Source organism: Leucopleurus acutus, assembly GCF_964270905.1.
Source record: "Leucopleurus acutus genome assembly, chromosome: 5".
NCBI classification, from domain to species: Eukaryota; Metazoa; Chordata; class Mammalia; order Artiodactyla; family Delphinidae; genus Leucopleurus; species Leucopleurus acutus.
The window spans coordinates 91,289,407-91,310,078 of record NC_139147.1 but is presented as its reverse complement, the minus strand read 5'-3'; the positions used below and the strand labels follow the sequence as shown (position 1 = coordinate 91,310,078).

General features: G+C 38.7%; 1 protein-coding gene and 1 long non-coding RNA gene across 4 annotated transcripts in view; both read left to right on the top strand.

Moving 5' to 3' along the window:
* The window catches only part of NAALADL2 (N-acetylated alpha-linked acidic dipeptidase like 2), a 1,451,411-nt gene that overhangs the window by 1,171,551 nt on the left and 259,188 nt on the right, over positions 1-20,672 (top strand). For all 3 annotated transcript variants that reach the window (XM_082839043.1, XM_082839042.1, XM_082839044.1), the window contains one exon: positions 13,838-13,984. In XM_082839043.1, the coding sequence (XP_082695169.1) occupies positions 13,838-13,984 (147 nt within the window). The remainder of the gene's footprint in view (positions 1-13,837; positions 13,985-20,672) is intronic.
* LOC309961610 lies at positions 10,996-11,346 on the top strand. Its single transcript, XR_014326199.1, has 2 exons — positions 10,996-11,155; positions 11,186-11,346. It is a non-coding gene; the product is annotated as an uncharacterized lncRNA (long non-coding RNA).

Genomic DNA, 20,672 nt, shown 5'->3' with positions numbered 1-20,672 from the left:
TGCAAGGAGAGATCGCCCCTGTGGAACTCTTTGACAGGCCGGTTAACTCTATATCGACCCATTCTCAGAAATAATGTTTTAAAATGCTTAAATTAAAATACACAGGATGACAAAAGAAACCAATTATATCAAAGTGCAATTAGCTACATATGAAAGCACACAAATTTGCATTGTAGTAATATATAAACTTAAAAAAAATTGAACACATTAAATACCAAAATCCAGCAATGTATCTCATAACTTTCTTCTTTTCAAATTAGTGGTGAGTTTATCCAACAACTGAAATGTGATATGAAAATGCCTCATTTCATTTGGTCACAAAGTTACAGATAATGCTAATACTATTGGGTTTATGGTCTCTTCACATTTGAATGAAAGGTTAAATTTCAGTTAGAATTGAGTAAAATAAAAATGCTTTTTTTTTTTTGGTCCACCAGGTTCACAGATCTCCTAAATTTTTTTATGTGGAGCTCAGGTTAATCACCTTGGGGCTTTGGGATTTTTAGGTTCTTTGTAGTTTCAAAATGTAGTAATTTCTCTATGATTCCTCACCTGGTTACATGTTCACATTGCCTGGGATCATGTTTATAAATTCTGAAAATTAAAAATGTAACAAAATTGGGCTTCCCTGGTGGCGCAGTGGTTGAGAGTCCGCCTGCCGATGCAGGGGACACGGGGTCGTGCCCGGGTCTGGGAGGGTCCCACATGCCGCGGAGCGGCTGGGCCCGTGAGCCATGGCCGCTGAGCCTGCGCGTCCGGAGCCTGTGCTCCGCAATGGGAGGGGCCACAACAGTGAGAGGCCCGCGTACCAAAAAAAAAAAAAAAGTAACAAAATTGTGTGAAACTATATCCAGTTGATCAAACAACCCCCAAAAACTCTACCATTAAACTCTACCATTAAAGTTTAATTTTTCACTAGTTCTGATTAAAATTTCTTATTCAAATAGGTGATCTACCATCTAAGAGTGTCCACATTAATCAGAGTTCTCCAGGGTCCCAATATCTGCAGTTGGCCAGCTAGAGATCCAGGAGAGCTGCTGGTATAAGTTCCAGCCCAAATGCCAGCAGGCTTGAGACCCATGAAGAACTGAAATTTCAGCTGAATATAAAGAAGGAAAAGACCCATGTCCCAGCTCAAGGCAGTCAGGGAGGAGGAGTTCTCCCTTACTGGTGGGAAAGTCTGCCCTTTGATCTATTTAAAGCTTAAATTGATTGAATTAAGGCCCATCCACATTAGGGAGGGCAATCTGCTTTAGCCAGTCTACCAATTCAAATAAAAATCTCATCCAAAAACATGCTCACAGATACACCCAGAATAATACTGAGTAAATATCTGGGCATCTTGTGGCCTAGACAAGTTGACACATAAAATTAACCATCCCAGTGCCTATAATAAGAAATCATTTTCTGAATACCATAGGCATCATTATCACAATGTGAACATTATTACACTGGGAACATCTGGAAGATAAGTTGTTTCTATACAACTGAAGTTACAAAATAATACTGAAATGAAGATAAAGTGACTTAATCTTATTATAATATGTAGAATGTGGTATTTTCATTTTGAATGTTATGCTTTTCTTGCTGTTTGAATAAGTAATCACCTTAGATTTCTTATGTATGTAGAGTGAATATGTAAGCAAAGGAAAGCAGAATGTGGGAGAAATAAAATGTTTGAATTATTAAACAGATTTTTAAATACTTTAGAAACCTGTCAATGTGTCTTGGTATTGCTATTCAACCAATACAGATGTTGACTTAATGTCTTTATATTTCACTTTTATAGTAATTTACTCTGAGGTTTTGCCTTTAAGCTTAAAAGTATACTTGCAAAGAGCATACCCCTTTAGGATTGAGATAGTGATTTCATTTCAGGTCTTCAACAGAGTAGTGGTAGGAGATTAAACAAGTGACATAATCATGGTCTTTGCCTGAACTTGCTTATTTTATAAACTGGAATAAAAATGTTTGTTATCAAACATTAATTGTGGAACATTTTGAGCTCCTTGGATGAAATACTTAATTTGAATTTACTCAGCCTTGCAAATAAATTCGAAAAATTGATTGACCTGCACAAATTTATTATCAACGTTCTCTCCCCCATGGTGGCTAACATCTAGAAAAATGAAGGAAATAACTTTTCTTTCTACTTCCCTTTCAGATATTAGTGTTTCAGAGGTTGAGTAGATTAGTATCTATTACCTGATATGGATCCATTATAATCCACTGCAGTGCTGTGAGGGGAAACAAGTCACGTGAAGATAGAAAGCAGATTTAGGATCACTTCAGGTCTGTAAATCTGGCCTAGATTTTAAAGTAGTGAATAATAAAAAAGACTTAGAGGATAGGGTTTGTGTGCCAGGAATGTTCTCCTCTTAAGGGAGATCCCCAGATGAAATAACTTGGGGAAAAACAATCAGTCTGAAAATTGAGTTCTTTTTTTATCCTATTTTACTCTGAGACTAGTTAGGAACAAAAGGACAAAATAAACATAGGCTTGAGGGTCCTGTAGTTCTGCCCCTCATCACTGATTAAATCACAGGAGAGTAGACAGTAGAAAACAAGGTGGTGGGAGAGACAGAGAGAGACACAGAGAGGAGAAATGTTGTGGGCTGGCAAGAGAAGTCCTCCACAAGACTTTACAGGGAAACTCAGTAGGTAAGGAACAAGCCCCAGAAAGGCTCGTTAGGGAACTCTGTGTCACCCCTGATCCTCCAATCTTGGATTGGCTTTCTTGAAGCTTTTACTCTTCATTTGGGCTTAACTCTGACAGGAGACTCAACATCCCAGTGCCCCAAGCTGTAGAGTCGAGCTACACCTTGGGCCACGCAACCCTATTGTTCTGTACCCTGTCTTCCCTCTGTAAATAGTCTATGTTAGCACCATAGATGTGGTTTAAGAGATCTTAACCATCAAAATATAATTTTAAAGCAATTCTAGGTAATGCTCAGCCTGTTGCCATCTTAGAGTTGGTTTAGAAAGGAGTTTAAGTATGATGGAGGTGGCAATACAAACCTTTAGGGAAAAGATAGACTTTTCAATAAATGGGTAAAGTAAAGCAAGCCAGAGTAGGGGAAAGGATGCAGAAGTATTTTAAGAAATGTGATTCTGAAGGCTGGATGTTACCCTTTTGATTTGCCTGGAAAATGGAATGCAATGAAAATATTAAATCTATGCAATGGGATTAGTCATGGAAAGAACAGAGAGACTAGAGAATCTGTACTGCCTCTGGAAAGAATCCCTGGGTCCCGAAAAAGACTGAGGCAAAACAAGAATTTTGCTTTGTGCAACTGTTAGATCAAACAAAGAATGTAAGTATTGATTGGAGTGAGTCATTTCTGCCATTTTAATTATTTGCACATATGGGAAATTAATACTTTTTGTCAGAGGGAAGCTATTATATAAAAATGATGACTGAGTAAAAGTGATATCAAAATTTTAAACCACAATTATTTTTAAAAATTCAATTGAATAATTTTTTTTTCAGACAACTCATGGAATTTAGAGTTGTCAATTTTTTTTTTTTTTTTCTGGTACGCGGGCCTCTCACTGTTGTGGCCTCTCCCGTTGAGGAGCACAGGCTCCGGACGCGCAGACTCAGCGGCCATGGCTCACGGGCCCAGCCGCTCCGCGGCATGTGGGATCTTCCCGGACCGGGCCACGAACCCGTGTCCCCTGCAGCGGCAGGCAGACTCTCAACCACTGGAAGCCCGAGTTGTCAATTTTTGATCCATGGCATTCCTCTGTTGAGAAAAATTTTCTATCTAAGGAACATGGCTGATATTTAGAGTGGATGTAAGAATTGTGTATATGAAATTAAATTAAAACCAAATCTATATTTTCATTGATGATGAGTAGGGTACATATGCTATCTCAGAAAGACAAAGAGGGGCTTCCCTGGTGGCGCAGTGGTTGAGCGTCCGCCTGCCGATGCAGGGGACATGGGTTTGTGCTCTGGTCCGGGAAGATCCCACATGCCGTGGAGTGGCTGGGCCCGTGAGCCATGGCCGCTGAGCCTGCGCGTCCGGAGCCTGTGCTCCGCAACGGGAGAGGCCACAACAGTGAGAGGCCTGCGTACCACACACACACACAAAAGACATAGATGTTGCTGCAGTAAAGGGGAAGTAGACCACTTAGCCAATAAAATTAAAATTTATTTTTTAAGCATCTGAGAAAAGACTAGATTCCACCAAAGCCTCATTAATAACATACAAGAATGCAACAGCCTAGGTTTCACAAATTCAAATGCCTCCAGCCACCATTTAGTACATTTGAATGAGTGAGGCAGGCTGAGCATGAGACACTAATGATGGGACACTGGTGAATGTCTTGCCTGCTCAGTGCAATCAAATTCAACTAGAAAAAAAGTTTATTCTGGCTCAACAAATACCTTCAAAGTTACCAGTTTTCACAACTGATTTCAATTGGATCTCTCAAAAATACTGGGGACTTCTTACACAATGTAGTCTCTTTGCTTTTTGTGATCCAGTACTTAAGGGTAGCTCTTCTTTGGGAATAATCAAGACCCTCCCCAAACTATCCCAGTTGATGTAAAACCTACAGGAGTCTTTGCCCCAGGAGTATATGAGGGAGTGAAAGAGGATTAACTGTCTTTTCAGAAAATTAGGCTTTCAAAAGAAGAAAGTTTCTGGGGGTCACCATAAAAAGCATTAGGTTGCTGGTTAGACTGTGCGCTAGAACACTCTTTTTACTTTCTATTTCCAAAGTGCTTAATTACCCAAGATATTTGCAAATAACATGAAGATCCCACATGCCATGCCTAGTTTATAAACACTTACACAGACTTTCCATTTTAATTGATTTTAAATTTGTTTCAGATATCTTTCTGTTAGGACCTCAAAAAAATGGATAGGTAATGAAACATTATTATATGTTTGAAAGGTCTAGCACTGTAGTTGAAAAAAGTTAGAAAAACCCACTTTCTGAATATTAAAATTTATATTTCCGAATCTTTTGATGGATTATATTTAAAAGTGTTTTTGAAATTATATCATGCCAAAGAAGCATGGGAAGAGGTTGAAGCGTCAATGTCTTGATTCAATGGCAAACATACATTGAATACATATGTTTTGCCAGATTTTGGATGTGATGTTCTCCCACTATTGTCTCATATCCCTCATGATTCCTGTTGAGGAGATTGGCATTCTTCCACATTTCGTACTTGAGACAACAGCATCACAGAAAGATTCTAGATTTTTGGAAATTTTACTAATGAAGACATTTTAAATCAATAATAGTTATAGGAACAGTTATTTTACTGGTTATGATTTTTTAATTATGCTTTGATTTATTTTTGTAAAGCTACTGCCATTTGTTTTGCATGCTAGACAACTCTTAGTTTAAGAAATAATACTCTATCACCGTTTATTTCCCTAGAGGTTGCACTTAGTTTGTGGTTCTCCTTGACACATGGTATTTGGCATATACTCTTTTTTTGTTTCTTTATTGGAGTATAATTGCTTTACAATGGTGTGTTAGTTTCTGCTTTACAACAAAATGAATCAGGTATATATATATATACATATGTTCCCATATCTCTTCCCTCTTGCGTCTCCCTCCCTCCCGCCCTCCCTAGCCCACCCCTCCAGGTGATCACAAAGCACCGAGCTGATCTCCCTGTGCTATGTGGCTGCTTCCCACTAGCTATCTACATTACGTTTGGTAGTGTATATATGTCCATGCATCTCTCTCGCTTTGTCACAGCTTACCCTTCCCCCTCTCCATATCCTCAAGTCCATTCTCTAGTAGTTCTGTGTCTTTATTCCTGTCTTACCCCTAGGTTCTTCATGACATTTTTTTCCCTTAAATTCCATATATATGTGTTAGCATACGGTATTTGTCTCTCACTTTCTGACTTACTTCACTCTGTATGACAGACTCTAGGTCTATCCACCTCATTACAAATAGCTCAATTTCGTTTCTTCTTATGTCTGAGTAATATTCCATTGTATATATGTGCCACATCTTCTTTATCCATTCATCCGACGATGAACACTTAGGTTGTTTCCGTCTCCGGGCTATTGTAAATAGAGCTGCAATGAACATTTTGGTACATGACTCTTTTTGAATTATGGTTTTCTAAGGGTATATGCCCAGTAGTGGGATTGCTGGGTCATATGGTAGTTCTATTTGTAGTTTTTTAAGGAACCTCCATACTGTTCTCCATAGTGGCTGTATCAATTTACATTCCCATCAACAGTGTAAGAGGGTTCCCTTTTCACCACACTCTATCCAGCATTTATTGTTTCTAGATTTTTTGATGATGGCCATTCTGACCGGTGTGAGATGATATCTCATTGTAGTTTTGATTAGCATTTCTCTAATGATTAGTGATGTTGAGCATTCTTTCATGTGTTTGTTGGCAGTCTCTATATCTTCTTTGGAGAAATGTCTATTTAGGTCTTCTGCCCATTTTTGGATTGGGTTGTTTGTTTTTTTGTTACTAAGCTGCATGAGCTGCTTATAAATTTTGTAGATTAATCCTTTGTCAGTTGCTTCATTTGCAAATATTTCCCCCCATTCTGAGGGTTGTCTTTTGGTCTTGTTTATGGTTTCCTTTGCTGTGCAAAAGCTTTGAAGTTTCATTAGGTCCCATTGGTTTTTTTTTTGTTTTTATTTCCATTTCGGTAGGAGGTGGGTCAAAAAGGATCTTGCTGTGATTTATGTCATAGAGTGTCCAGCCTATGTTTTCCTCTAACAGTTTGATAGTTTCTGGGCTTACGTTTACATCTTTAATCCATTTTGAGCTTATATTTGTGTATGGTGTTAGGGAGTGATCTAATTTCATACTTTTACATGTACCTGTCCAGTTTTCCCAGCACCACTTATTGAAGAGGCTGTCCTTTCTCCACTGTACATTCCTGCCTCCTTTATCAAAGATAAGGTGACCATATGTGTGTGGGTTGATCTCTGGGCTTTCTATCCTGTTCCATTGATCAATCTTTCTGTTTTTGTGCCAGTACCATACTCTCCTGATTACTGTAGCTTTGTAGTATAGTCTGAAGTCAGGGAGCCTGATTCCTCCAGCTCCATTTTTCATTCTCAAGATTGCTTTGGCTATTCAGGGTCTTTTGTGTTTCCATACAAATTGTGAAATTTTTTGTTCTAGTTCTGTGAAAAATGCCAGTGGTAGTTTGATAGGGATTGCATTGAATCTGTAGATTGCTTTGGGTAGTAGAGTCAATGTTGATTCTTCCAATCCAAGAACGTGGTATATTTCTCCATCTACTTGTACCATCTTTAATTTCATCAGTGTCTTATAATTTTCTGCATATAGGACTTTTGTCTCCTTAGGTAGGTTTATTCCTAGATATTTTATTCTTTATGTTGCAGTGGTAAATGGGAATGTTTTCTTGATTTCACTTTCAGATTTATCATCATTAGTGTATAGGAATGCCAGAGATTTCTGTGCATTAATTTTGTATCCTGCCACTTTACCAAATTCATTGATTAGCTCTAGTAGTTTTCTGGTATCATCTTTAGGATTCTCTATGTATAGTATCATGTCATCTGTAAACAGTGACAGCTTTACTTCTTCTTTTCCGATTTGGATTCCTTTTATTTCCGTTTCTTCTCTGATTGCTGTGGCTAGGACTTCCAAAACTATGTTGAATAAGAGTGGTGAGAGTGGGCAACCTTGTCTTGTTCCTGATCTTAGTGGAAATGCTTTCAGTTTTTCACCATTGAGGACGATGTTGGCTGTGGGTTTGTCATATATGGCCTTGATTATGTTGAGGAAAGTTCCCTCTATGCCTACTTTCTGCAGGGTTTTTATCATAAATGGGTGTTGAATTTTGTCAAAAGGTTTCTCTGCATCTATTGAGATGATCATATGGTTTTTCTCCTTCAGTTTGTTAATATGGTGTATCATGTTGATTGATTTGCGTATATTGAAGAATCCTTACATTCCTGGAATAAACCCCACTTGATCATGCTGTATGATCCTTTTAATGTGCTGTTGGATTCTGTTTGCTAGTATTTTGTTGAGGATTTTTGCATCTATGTTCATCAGTGATATTGGCCTGTAGTTTTCTTTCTTTGTGACATCCTTGTCTGGTTTTGGCATCAGGGTGATGGTGGCCTCATAGAATGAGTTTGGGAATGTTCCTCCCTCTGCTATATTTTGGAAGAGTTTGAGAACGATAGGTGTTAGCTCTTCTCTAGATGTTTGATAGAATTCGCCTGTGAAGCCATATGTTCCTGGGCTTTTGTTTGTTGGAAGATTTTTAATCACAGTTTCAATTTCAGTGAATTTCAATTTCAGGTCTGTTCATATTTTCAATTTCAGGTCTGTTCATATTTTCTGTGTCTGATTCAGTCTTGGCACGTTGTGCATTTCTAAGAATTTGTCCATTTCTTCCAGGTTGTCCATTTTATTGGCATAGAGTTGCTTGTAGTAATCTCTCATGATCTTTTCTATTTCTGCAGTGTTAGTTGTTACTTCTCCTTTTTCATTTCTAATTCTATTGATTTGAGTCTTCTCCCTTTTTTTCTTGATGAGTCTGTCTAATGGTTTATCAATTTTGTTTATCCTTTCAAAGAACCAGCTTTTACTTTTATTGATCTTTGCTATTGTTTCCTTCATTTCTTTTTCATTTATTTCTGATCTGATTTTTATGATTTCTTCCCTTCTGCTAACTTTGGGGTGTTTTTGTTCTTCTTTCTCTAATAGCTTTAGGTGCAAGGTTAGGTTGTTTATTCGAGATGTTTCCTGTTTCTTAAGGTAGGATTGTGTTGCTATAAACCTCCCTCTTAGAACTGCCTTTGCTGCATCCCATAGATTTTGGGTTGTCGTGTCTCCATTGTCATTTGTTTCTAGGTATTTTTTTTTTAATTTCCTCTTTGATTTCTTCAGTGATCACTTCGTTATTAAGTACTGTATTGTTTAGCCTCCATGTGTTTGTATTTTTTACAGATCTTTTCCTGTAATTGATATCTAGTCTCATAGCATTCTGGTCAAAAAAGATACTTGATACAATTTCAATTATCTTAAATTTAGCAAGGATTGATTTGTGACCCAAGATATGATCTATCCTGGAGAATATTCCATGAGCACTAGAGAAAAATGTGTATTTTGTTGTTTTAGGATGGAATATCCTATAGATATCAATTAAGTCCATCTTGTTTAATGTATCATTTAAAGCTTGTGTGTCCTTATTTATTTTCATTTTGGATGATCTGTCCATTGGTGAAAGTGGGGTGTTAAAGTCCCCTACTATGAATGTGTTACTGTCGATTTCCCCTTTTATGGCTGTTAGTATTTGCCTTATGTATTGAGGTGCTCCTATGTTGGGTGCATAAATATTTACAATTGTTATATCTTCTTCTTGGATTGATCCCTTGATCATTATGTAGTGTTCTTCTTTGTCTCTTCTAATAGTCTTTATTTTAAAGTGTATTTTGTCTGATACGAGAATTGCTACTCCAGCTTTCTTTTGGTTTCCATGTGCATGAAATATCTTTTTCCACCCCTTACTTTGTCTGTATGTGTCTCTAGGTCTGAAGTGGGTCTCTTTTAGACAGCAAATATATGGGTCTTGGTTTTGTATCCCTTCAGCCAATCTGTGTCCTTTGGTGGCACCATTTAGTCCATTTACATTTAAGGTAATTATCGATATGTATGTTCCTATTACCATTTTCTGAATTGTTTTGTGTTTGTTATTATAGGTATTTTCCTTCTCTTGTGTTTCCTGCCTAGAGAAGTTCCTTTAGCACTTGTTGTAGAGCTGGTTTGGTGGTGATGAACTCTCTCAGCTTTTGCTTGTCTGTAAAGGTTTTAATTTCTCCATCAAATCTGAATGAGATCCTTGCTGGGTAGAGTAATCTTGGTTGCCGGTTTTTCGCCTTCATCACTTTAAATATGTCCTGCCAGTCCCTTCTGGCTTGTAGAGTTTCTGCTCAAAGATCAGCTGTTAACCTTATGGGGATTCCTTCGTGTGTTATTTGTTGTTTTTCCCTTGCTGCTTTTAATATGTTTTCTTTGTATTTAATTTTTGACAGTTTGATTAATATGTGTCTTGGCGTATTTCTCCTTGGATTTATCCTGTATAGGACTCTCTGTGCTTCCTGGACTTGACTAACTATTTCCTTTCCCATATTAGGGAAGTTTTCAACTATTATCTCTTCAAATATTTTCTCAGTCCCTTTCTTTTTCTCTTCTTCTTCTTGAACCCCTATAATTTGAATGTTGGTGCGCTTAATGTTGTCCCAGAGGTCTCTGAGACTGTCCTCAGTTCTTTTTATTCTTTTTTCTTTATTCAGCTCTGCAGTAGTTATTTCCACTATTTTATCTTCCAGGTCAATTATTAGGTCTTCTGCCTCAGTTATTCTGCTATTGATCCCATCTAGAGTATTTTTAATTCCATTTATTGTGTTGTTCATCATTGTTTGTTTCATCTTTAGTTCTTCTAGGTCCTTGTTAAATGTTTCTTGCATTTTGTCTATTCTATTTCCAAGATTTTGGATCATCTTTACTATCATTATTCTGAATTCTTTTTCAGGTAAACTGCCTATTTCCTCTTCATTTGTTAGGTCTGGTGGGTTTTTATCTTTCTCTTTCATCTGCTGTGTGTTTTTCTGTCTTCTCATTTTGCTTATCTTACTGTGTTTGGGGGTCTCCTTTTTGCAGGCTTCAGGTTCGTAGTTCCCATTGTTTTTGGTGTCTGTCCCCAGTGGCTAAAGTTGATTCAGTGGGTTGTGTAGCCTTCCTGGTGGAGGGGACTAGTGCCTGTGTTCTCGTGGATGAGGTTGGATCTTGTCTTTCTGGTGGGCAGGTCCACATCTGGTGGTGTGTTTTGGGGTGTCTGTGGACTTATTATGATTTTAGGCAGCCTCTCTGCTAATGGGTGGGGTTGTGTTCCTATTTTGCTAGTTGTTTGGCATAGGATGTTCAGCACTGTAGCTTGCTGGTCTTTGAGTGAAGCTGGGTGCTGGTGTTGAGATGGAGATCTCTGAGAGATTTTCACCATTTGATATTATGTGGAGCTGGGAGGTCTCTTGTGGACCAGTGTCCTGAAGTTGGCTCTCCCACCTCAGAGGCAGAGCAGTGACTCCTGCCTGCAGCACCAAGAGCCTTTCATCCACACGGCTCAGAATAAAAGGGAGACAAAGTAGAAAGAAAGAATTAGTAGAAGTGGAAAGAGAAAGAAAGAAAGAAAGAAAGAAAGAAAGAAAGAAAGAAAGAAGTGAGGGAAGGAGGGAGGGAGGGAGGAAGGAAGGAAGGAGGGAAGGATGGAGAAAAAGAAAGAAAGAAGATAAAGTAAAATAAAGTAAGATAAAATATAATAAAGTTATTAAAATAAAAAAATAATTATTGAGAAAAAATGGACGGATAGAGCCCTAGGACAAATGGTGGAAGCAAAGCTATACAGATAAAAGCTCACAGAAGCGTACACATACACACTCACAAAAAGAGGAAAAGGGGAAAAAATCATAAATCTTGCTCTCAAAGTCCACCTCCTCAATTTGCGATGATTCATTGTCTAAAGGAGGGAAGGAAGGAAAGAAAGAATGAAGATAAAGTGAAATAAAGTTATTAAAATAAAAAGTATTAAGAAAAAAATTAAAAACAAACGAACAAAAAATAACGTACGGATAGAACCCTCGGACAAATGGTGGAAGCAAAGCTATACAGACAAAATCTCACACAGAAGCACACACACCCATAAAAAAAGGAAAAAGGGAAAAAATCATAAATCTTGCTCTCAACGTCCACCTCCTCAATTTGGGATGATTCGTTGTGTATTCATGTATTCCACAGGTGCAGGGTACATCAAGTTGATTGTGGAGCTTTAATTTGCTGCTTCTGAGGCTGCTAGGAGAGATTTACCTTTCTCTTCTTTGTTCGCACAGCTCCTTGGGTTCAGCTTTGGATCTGGCCCCGCCTCTGCGTGTAGTTCGTAGGAGGGCATCTGTTCTTAGCTCAGACAGGACGGGGTTAAAGGAGCAGCTGATTCAGAGGCTCCGGCTCACTCAGGCCGGGTTGGGGGGGAGGGCGGGGCACGTAGTGCGGGGGGCGGGAGGGCGGGGCACGTAGTGCGGGGGGCGGGAGGGCGGGGCACGTAGTGCGGGGGGCGGGAGGGCGGGGCACGTAGTGCGGGGGGCGGGAGGGCGGGGCACGTAGTGCGGGGGGCGGGAGGGCGGGGCACGTAGTGCGGGGGGCGGGGGCGGGGCACGTAGTGCGGTGTGGGGGGGAGGGCGTGGCACGTAGTGCGGTGGGGGGGGAGGGCGGGGCACGTAGTGCGGTGGGGGGGGAGGGCGGGGCACGTAGTGCGGTGGGGGGGGAGGGCGGGGCACGTAGTGCGGTGGGGGGGGAGGGTGGGGCACGTAGTGCGGTGGGGGGGAGGGTGGGGCACGTAGTGCGGTGGGGGGGGAGGGTGGGGCACGTAGTGCGGTGGGGGGGGGAGGGTGGGGCACGTAGTGCGGTGCGGGCCTGCAGCGACGGAGGACGGCGTGACGTTGCAACAGCTTGAGGCGCGCCGTGCGTTCTCCTGGGGTAGTTGTCCCTGGATCACGGGACCCTGGCAGTGGCCGGCTGCACAGGCTTCCCGGAAGGGGGGAATGGATAGTGCCCTGTGCTCGCACACAGGCTTCTTGGTGGCGGCAGCAGCCGACTTATCGTCTCATGCCTGTCTCTGGGGTCCGCGCTTTTAGCCGCGGCTGGCGCCCGTCTCTGGAGCTTCTTTAAGCAGCGCTCTTAATCCTGTCTCCTCGCGCACTAGGAAACAAAGAGGGAAGAAAAAGTCTCTTAACTCTTCGGCAGCTCCAGACTTTTCCCCGGACTCCCTCCCGGCTAGCCGTGGCGCACTAACCCCCTGCAGGTTGTGTTCACGCCGCCCACCCCAGTCCTCTCCCTGCGCTCTGACCGAAACCGAAACCCGAGCCTCAGCTCCCAGCCCCGCCTGCCCCGGCGGGTGAGCAGACAAGCCTCTCGGGCTGGTAAGTGCCGGTCGGCACCGATCCTCTGTGCGGGAATCTCCCCGCACCCCTGTTGCTGTGCTCTCCTCCGCGGCTCCGAAGCTTTCCCCCTCCGCCACCCGCAGTCTCCGCCCGCGAAGGGGCTTCTAGTGTGTGGAATCCTTTCCTCCTTCACAGCTCCCTTGTCCCATCCCTATTCTTTTGTCTGTGTTTATTCTTTTTTTCTTTTGCCCTCCCCAGGTACATGGGGGGTTTTCTTGCCTTTTGGGAGGTCTGAGGTCTTCTGCCAGCGTTCAGTAGGTGTTCTGTAGGAGTTGTTCCACGTGTAGATGTATTGCAGGTGTATCTGTGGGGAGGAAGGTGATCTCCGCGTCTTACTCTTTCGCCTGGCATATACTCTTAACACATGTGGGGATATGCTTTGATGAGGAAATTGAGGAATTTTTTTCTGTGGTTGTCCAAAAAACATTTTTAGAATAGAATTATATCTTACCAAGCTGTCCTTTAAATTTGTGGGAAAACTTTAAAAAAGACAAAACTAAACCTTTTTTAGGGACTCAACATTCTCTTAACGAGTCATTACAGATAATGTATCTATGATAAAAATGCTTTTTAAGCAACAATAACAAGCAAAGCTTGATTTAGTCCAGTGCTAGTCACTCTTCAGTGAGCATGAGCGCAGTAGAGGAATGTTGCTACACAGATTTCTGGGCTCCATCCCCAAAGGTTCCCATTTGGGAGGACATGGGTGGAGACTAAGCATTTACATTTCATGTTTCGAATAAGCTCCTGGGTGCCATTGATGCTGCTGAACTGTGAACCACGTTTTGAGTAGCATTCTTTTAGGGATAACCTAAGAAGCATAGTGTGTGCTAACAATTTAAATTATGTTTTTCAGAAAAATAATTTCAACTGTTCCAGAAGAGGTCAGTGCCCAGAAACAAATATCAGTTCTGTACAGATGCAAGATGATGCCAATTACTTCATCAACCATCTTGGAGTTCCCACCGTGAGGTTTACTTATGAGGACATCAAAGCATTAGAGGTGAGTGTTTCCAAAAATGCAAAACACACACAATATATATAGCAGACATGCAGAATTTTATTTTATCCTGGCTTTTTGTCTTTCTTACCCAATAGGTAACTATAAGAAGCTGCTTCATTTAGAAAGTTATTCTTGTTGTTCAGAGGCTTTGTAAGAATATTTGAAAACATCAGCTCTTTTCAATAGTGTTGAATTCAATTTAAAAAGATTTATACAGTCACTCACATTTTCAGTGTGCTTCGCAGCAAGAAATGTGCAGTTGTTGGATTAACATCAAAACATAATTGTAATCTTCAGAATTCACAGAAACAGATGACATGTGCAATAGATTATCCTCTCCTTGCCCAAGGGAAAGTGCATTTCATGTGCTGTATGTTAATGTGAGTCTTGTGGATTAGCTTCCCAAAGTTTGTCAATAGTTTGCTTGCCTAAAAAGATGCTACTTTTTGTGTGTGTGAGGATACGAAGTTTTTTCCCGAAGAATATCACAGAGACCTGATTCACCTCAAGTATGTTCATTCTTCTTTTGGACATTAAGCCTTTTAATCTTTCTCAGAGTTATGTCACAGGAAACTGTTTCTCTGTAGATCCAAACCTGCTGAAAGACTTTTCCTTCTTTTACAAATTGTGCATGCATTATTGGGAGCTATTTGAAAGCCTCTGGGGTGGCCTTCTTGATGTAACTATTTCATTAACAAAATAGTGGCTGGAAAATAGACTAAAACCTTCTTTGTTTTTCAAATTATAAACGTTCCTGGGAAGTTGTGTTTAAATTATATTTTTATCAACGTCAGATATGCAATATCTTAATGTCTGATAGCTTTTAGCAAAAGTGACCTTTAGGTTTCTCTGCAGCCCTCTACCCTCACCCCTTACTCCCTCAGTAGACACAAATGATCACTAACAACTTAAATTCACAGATGGAGAAACTCTGGGTGACTCCTATTGTAATGAGCTGAATTCTTGGGTAATGCAAAAGTAATCACTGTGATTTATCAATTTTTTTAAATTCAATTTTCATATGCTATTGCTGTTTGAAACCGGGGTACATGTATAGAGGTATCTTTCCTCTTACCAAAACCACTACATATAATGAAACTGATGTATTAAGAAATTAACTCACTTTTAATTTTCCTGCTTGATATCTTCTAACATCTTTTTATCATCCCCACCCCATCCCAGCCCATCCAGCTCCTGTCATGTTAACACATTGAATGAAAGCTTTTATCCAATACATGTTTAATTCATTTTGGTTGAGTTTAAGCCAAGAATTTAGAGAGGCAATGTAGTATAGCCTTAGGTATGGCACTAGACTTGACTCTGAACTCAAGTACTAGACAAATGATTTAACTTCTTTCAGAATTGGTTTATAGATGAGGGGAACTTGGTATACTTACGGAATCTAGAGAGCCATGGTAAGGATTAAATGAGATTATGCATGTAAAGGGCTTGGCTAACTTTAAGCATATAATAAGACCTCCAGTAACTATAGGTATCATCACAATTATTATTATCTGATTTACATATTAGGGAGAATTTCTAAACTTTTTCAATAAGAAGACATTAGTGGGAGGTAGCTTGTTAATCGTTAAGAAAAACAAGCTTCTAAGGCTGAAGAGGTGGGATTTGATGAGGATCAGCTGGAAGATCTGAGGTGTTAATGGGAGAAGATTTGGAAACAGGTCCCAGTGATTTTCTCAGAAGGTACTATTATAATGTGAAACACCTCAGGCTAAAGTTTATTGGCTAGAGCTGGCTTAGTCTGAAGAAGCTAATCAGTTTTTCAAATTACACACAGAATGTCTAACTCCCATCAAAATCATTTTCATTTTCTACTGTATTTGTCTCCAAAAAAGCAATTAAAAGAGAATCTTCTGTGCTTTATAACTAATGACCTTGTTTATATTGCTTTAGTGTGGAAAATTTTTTTAATGGATTTGTCCCTTACAAAATATGAATGCTTGAGATGAGATAATTTTGTACGGTAAATTCTCCAAAGAACAGATAATGATCTTTGCTTTCTGCGTTAACCTATAATAGATATCTGTGTACAGTTATTAAGAGGAATTATAAACATTGAAAGTCTTTACCCATGATATAAAGGATATTTATCCTATGTCAATTAGTAAAAGCCGGTAAGGAAGTTAGAGCTTTTCCCATGCAATTAAATTTAAAATATATGTTATATTTTTGTATTGCATAATATACTATATGTATAGTATGTAATATCTACCACTTATTGAGTGCTTGCTTTGCTAAAATTTTTATATTAGCAAATATTTTATATTACCTCATCTCATTCAATATTTATGATATCCCTATGAGTCACCTTTTATTATTAACACTTTTTTTTTCTGAGGATGAAATGGAGCTTAAAATCAAGTAGCTGATCCAAGGTCGTAAAGCTAATAAATGGCCAAGATAGAAGTTGACCTTAGATCTCTTTAACAGTAAGCCCATGTTCTCAACTATTAAACTAAAGTTTGTAAATTGGAAGCCCAAGGGCCAGATCCAGTCCACAAATACCTTTTGTTTGTTCTGCGCTTTATTGAAAACTTGAATTTTGGGGAGAAATGGATTCCTTTTTTTCCATGGAAACAATTGGCTAAATTGTGCATTATGATTACAATATTAAAGAATATTTCTTCAATATCTCTTTCTATCAAAAATTGGGAAATGAATGATTGATCAACCTAAAGGGCCACATGTTTCACCAGACTTGTATCACCTCTATTACCTGTTTGGCCCCTGTAGGAAGTGAGTTCATTATCTTTGCACTAATTTTGAGTAAAAAAGTTAAAGTCAATAATTTTGGAGTCCTTTCTTTCACTTTAAAAATTGTATATGCACTCTAAGTGTGCTAATTTATACTCATATTTTTGAAGAAACTATCCATTTAAAATTTATTTAGATGATTATAATGCAAGCCTTAGAATTTCTGACAGTTTTTTTAATCCAGCAAGATTGATTATAAGTATTTTACACTCAATTTCAAAAATAATGATAATAAGAGAAAAATTACCTGTAGGAAAGTAGATTAGTGCCGTAGACACCACTTTTTATGGACATATGGGACATTATTAGTTCTAAGATTATTGTTTGATGAAATATGACATTTTATAATATCTATTCCCAATATTTCATACTATCCACATTGCCACCAGCAATTTCTCCCTGTAGTTTCTCTGGATGCCTGTATATTGCGTAGATTGCTTGAGGCACCTTTCATCTTTAGCTTTTTTGGCATCTATACTCTAATTTTTCAATAATTAAATTTCACAAATGGAAAGCAATCTATGGGTTTGCCAAATGTTAGAATTATTCCTTCTCATAAGACATCACCTTGTTAATTGAAACGTCTCTAGTTGTAAACTTCATTTAAATAAGGTTTTCAATTTGTAAACATTGTTGCACCTGTTAGGAGAAGCATTCTGCACAGATTAAATACAATGCAGAGATTGCTGAAAAGGAAATGAAAAGACAGATGCTTTCTGATTAAGAGTGCAATATTTATGACAAGCTGGTGGTCCAATGCCCATTTCTTCTGTCACTTAACAGCTGTTTCACATAACTTTTGTTCCAGATCAGTATATTTACTCTATATAGGGCATGTCAGAGGGTCGGGCTTTCTTAGTATACCAAAAGATCAATCCTTGCCCTAGTAAACTTTATATTACAGTTTGAAGCTCTGATTCTTCACTCTGTTTAACCTTATATTTTTTGCTCTTCTGCTTTAAAAATTCCTTTTTAAACCCAATTTATCTCTATAATGGAACATTTAACATTTAAATGATAATGAGATAAAAGGGTATGATAGCTTTTATATAGCAGGGGTCTTTGCATAATTGTTTTAATGTCCTTTGGTAATCCAGAAAACGAAAACCAAGTAGCCTAGGTATTTTGAAACTCTTATTAATTCTTTTTAAGTTAGATGAGTTTGATATCAATCTGATTCTTAAACTGATAGACAGCAGCATGAGAGTGTGTGTGTGAACTTTAAGGTAATTTTATGGGATAAAAATGATAATTTGTGCAGATGCAATACACATAAACACATTTTGGAGCAAAGTAACTCATAGTTTACATGTTGATTCTTTGTTTTATTCTACTAAGTTGAAGAAAAACTTATCTTACTTAAATTAGAGGTCATTCTGTCATTACATTTTCTGTTGGGAAATTAGTCACTGTCATTGTTATGTTAACAGATAATAAGAATTCAAAAGTCAATTAATATCTCTTGACTTGAGACCAAGTAGTTTGTGTAACTGTACATAAGCTGTACTGATGTTTTGTAGTATATGATAGAATTTGTTTTATACTGATAGCTATGCAACTAATTAATGTCACTTAGAAATGAGATTTTACCTCTTGTACTTCAAAATGTGCCAGCTGGAAACGGGGTGGAGAGGGGGTCTTCAGTGTTCTCTCTAGCTCATTCCTTTTCTTTGTAAGTTATTTTAGGAAAAGAAAAATGTCAGAACAAAATATATGGTATGGTTATTTTCAGATCAGACCTGCTTCATTTAGAGTAAAGGTTTTCAAACATTTTGTTCTAAAAACCCATTTGCACTCTTCGAGTACTGAGCACTCCAAAGAAAAGAGCTTTTTGTTTATGTGAGTAATATGTGCAAATATTTTCCATATTAGAAGTTGAAACTGAAGAAATATATATAGTATTTATTAATTCTTTAAAAATATCAGTAATATACTTGTTATAAATTAATATAAATAACTTATTTTTATAAAATATAATTACATTTCCCGAGACAAGAAAACATAAATGAGAAGAGTGCACTGTTTTACATTTTGCCAGTCTCTTTAATGTGACTTAACGCTTGGTAGCTGGGTTCTCATATCTGTTTCTGCATTTAATCTGTTGTAACATGTTGTTTTGGTGGAAATATATGAATGAAATATGATCTAATAGTCTATTCATATAATGACAGACATTTTTCTTTGATACTATACTGAAATGGCAAGTATTAGTTTCCTAAAGGTCCAGTATGGAATCTGAAACCCTATTAATGGACTTTCTGTACCCTATACACTTATGAATGTAGAAAATGAGAGTGAAAAAGCCATGTAATATTACTATCATTATGAAAATAGATTTGGTCTCAGGGACACTTGCAGGTCTCTGGACCACATTTGAAGAAATACTGATTTGGGGAAATGGCCTTGGTTAAACTGTTCTACAGTAGGCCCCTCCGTATCCACATGCAGAACCTGCAGGTATGGAGGGCCAAACTCTACTATGTCATTTTATATAAGGGACTTGAACATCCATGAATTTTGGTATCCATGGGGGTGTCCACGTATACTGAGGGATTACTGTGCTTTAACCTTTATAATATCTGACTAGCTGTTTAACTTTGCCGTTACAAGGATTTTTGTTTTAATTTATTTATTTTATTTGTTTATTTTTGGCTGCGTTGGGTCTTCCTTGCCACGTTTGGGCTTTCTCTAGTTGTGGTGAGTGGGGGCCACCCTTCACTGTGATGCACGGGCTTCTCACTGCAGTGGCTTCTCTTGTTGTGGCGCACGGGCTCCAGGCACACGGGCTTCAGTAGTTGTGGCTGGCGGGCTCTAGAGTGCAGGCTCAGTAGTTGTGGCGCACGGGCTTAGGTGCTCCGCGGCATGTGGGATCTTCCTGGACCAGGGCTTGAACCCGTGTCCCCTGCATTGGCAGGCGGATTCTTAACCACTGGGCCACCAGGGAAATCCCTGTTACAAGGATTTTGAACTGTGATTCTATATAACCTGTGTTTACCTTTTTTGGTCATCTTTGAGTATTACCATCCCATTCGCCTGGCAAACAGCATGAAGTAGGGAATATAACACTCTCATAAACTGTGACCCTACAAAGGATTCTGTTCTTTGGAATCCTTCTTTTAGAACGGAAGGTTAAACCCCAATCAACAAATCAACGGTTATAGAGCAGACTTGAAAAGCTTTGATTGTACAGTATATGAAATGCCTGTCACAGAGGGAGTGCTGCTAAAGTTGCAGTATGCTTCCAAGAGCCTGAGGAGTAAACACAAGAAATTGAAATATGAAACAAATATTGAAAAGACAAAGAATGGAGACACTCTTAAGACTCAGTTGGATAATTCAAAAGATCATATTTCAAATTGCCTCATATTTTGAAATGGCTGGAAGGAGGACAGATTCCCCTAGCAATTGTCCTTGCTTGGACTTCTAAATAAGAATATTTATTCTGAATGCCTACAGTGATTGGATCAAAATATATAGCATACGCACTGTATTTTAACTCTAACGCTCTTTTCAGGGATGATCTTGTGATCATGCCTGTTATGAGGGGACTTGTTTTATAATGAAGTTTTTGATAATTTCAATAACACTACTTGCAATAGGTTTAATGATAGACCAAGTTGTAAATTTGGCAACATTTAAGTTAAGAATATAAGGCAATTCCAGATGTGATTTATTCAGATATTGGTTCATTCTAACACATTCATTAATTTAGCCAGCAGTTAGTTATTAAGCATTGGTTGTAATCCAGCACTCTGTTAGAAATACAAAGATGAATCCAAAAATGCCCTCTTTTCCTCACAGTGGCCACAGTCTAGCTTGGGACTCAGACATATAAACAACCAAATAAGTCAGTACAGTAGACATTGTCTTAAATGACTTCCACTTAACCAATTTGTGGGATTCATTGACTATT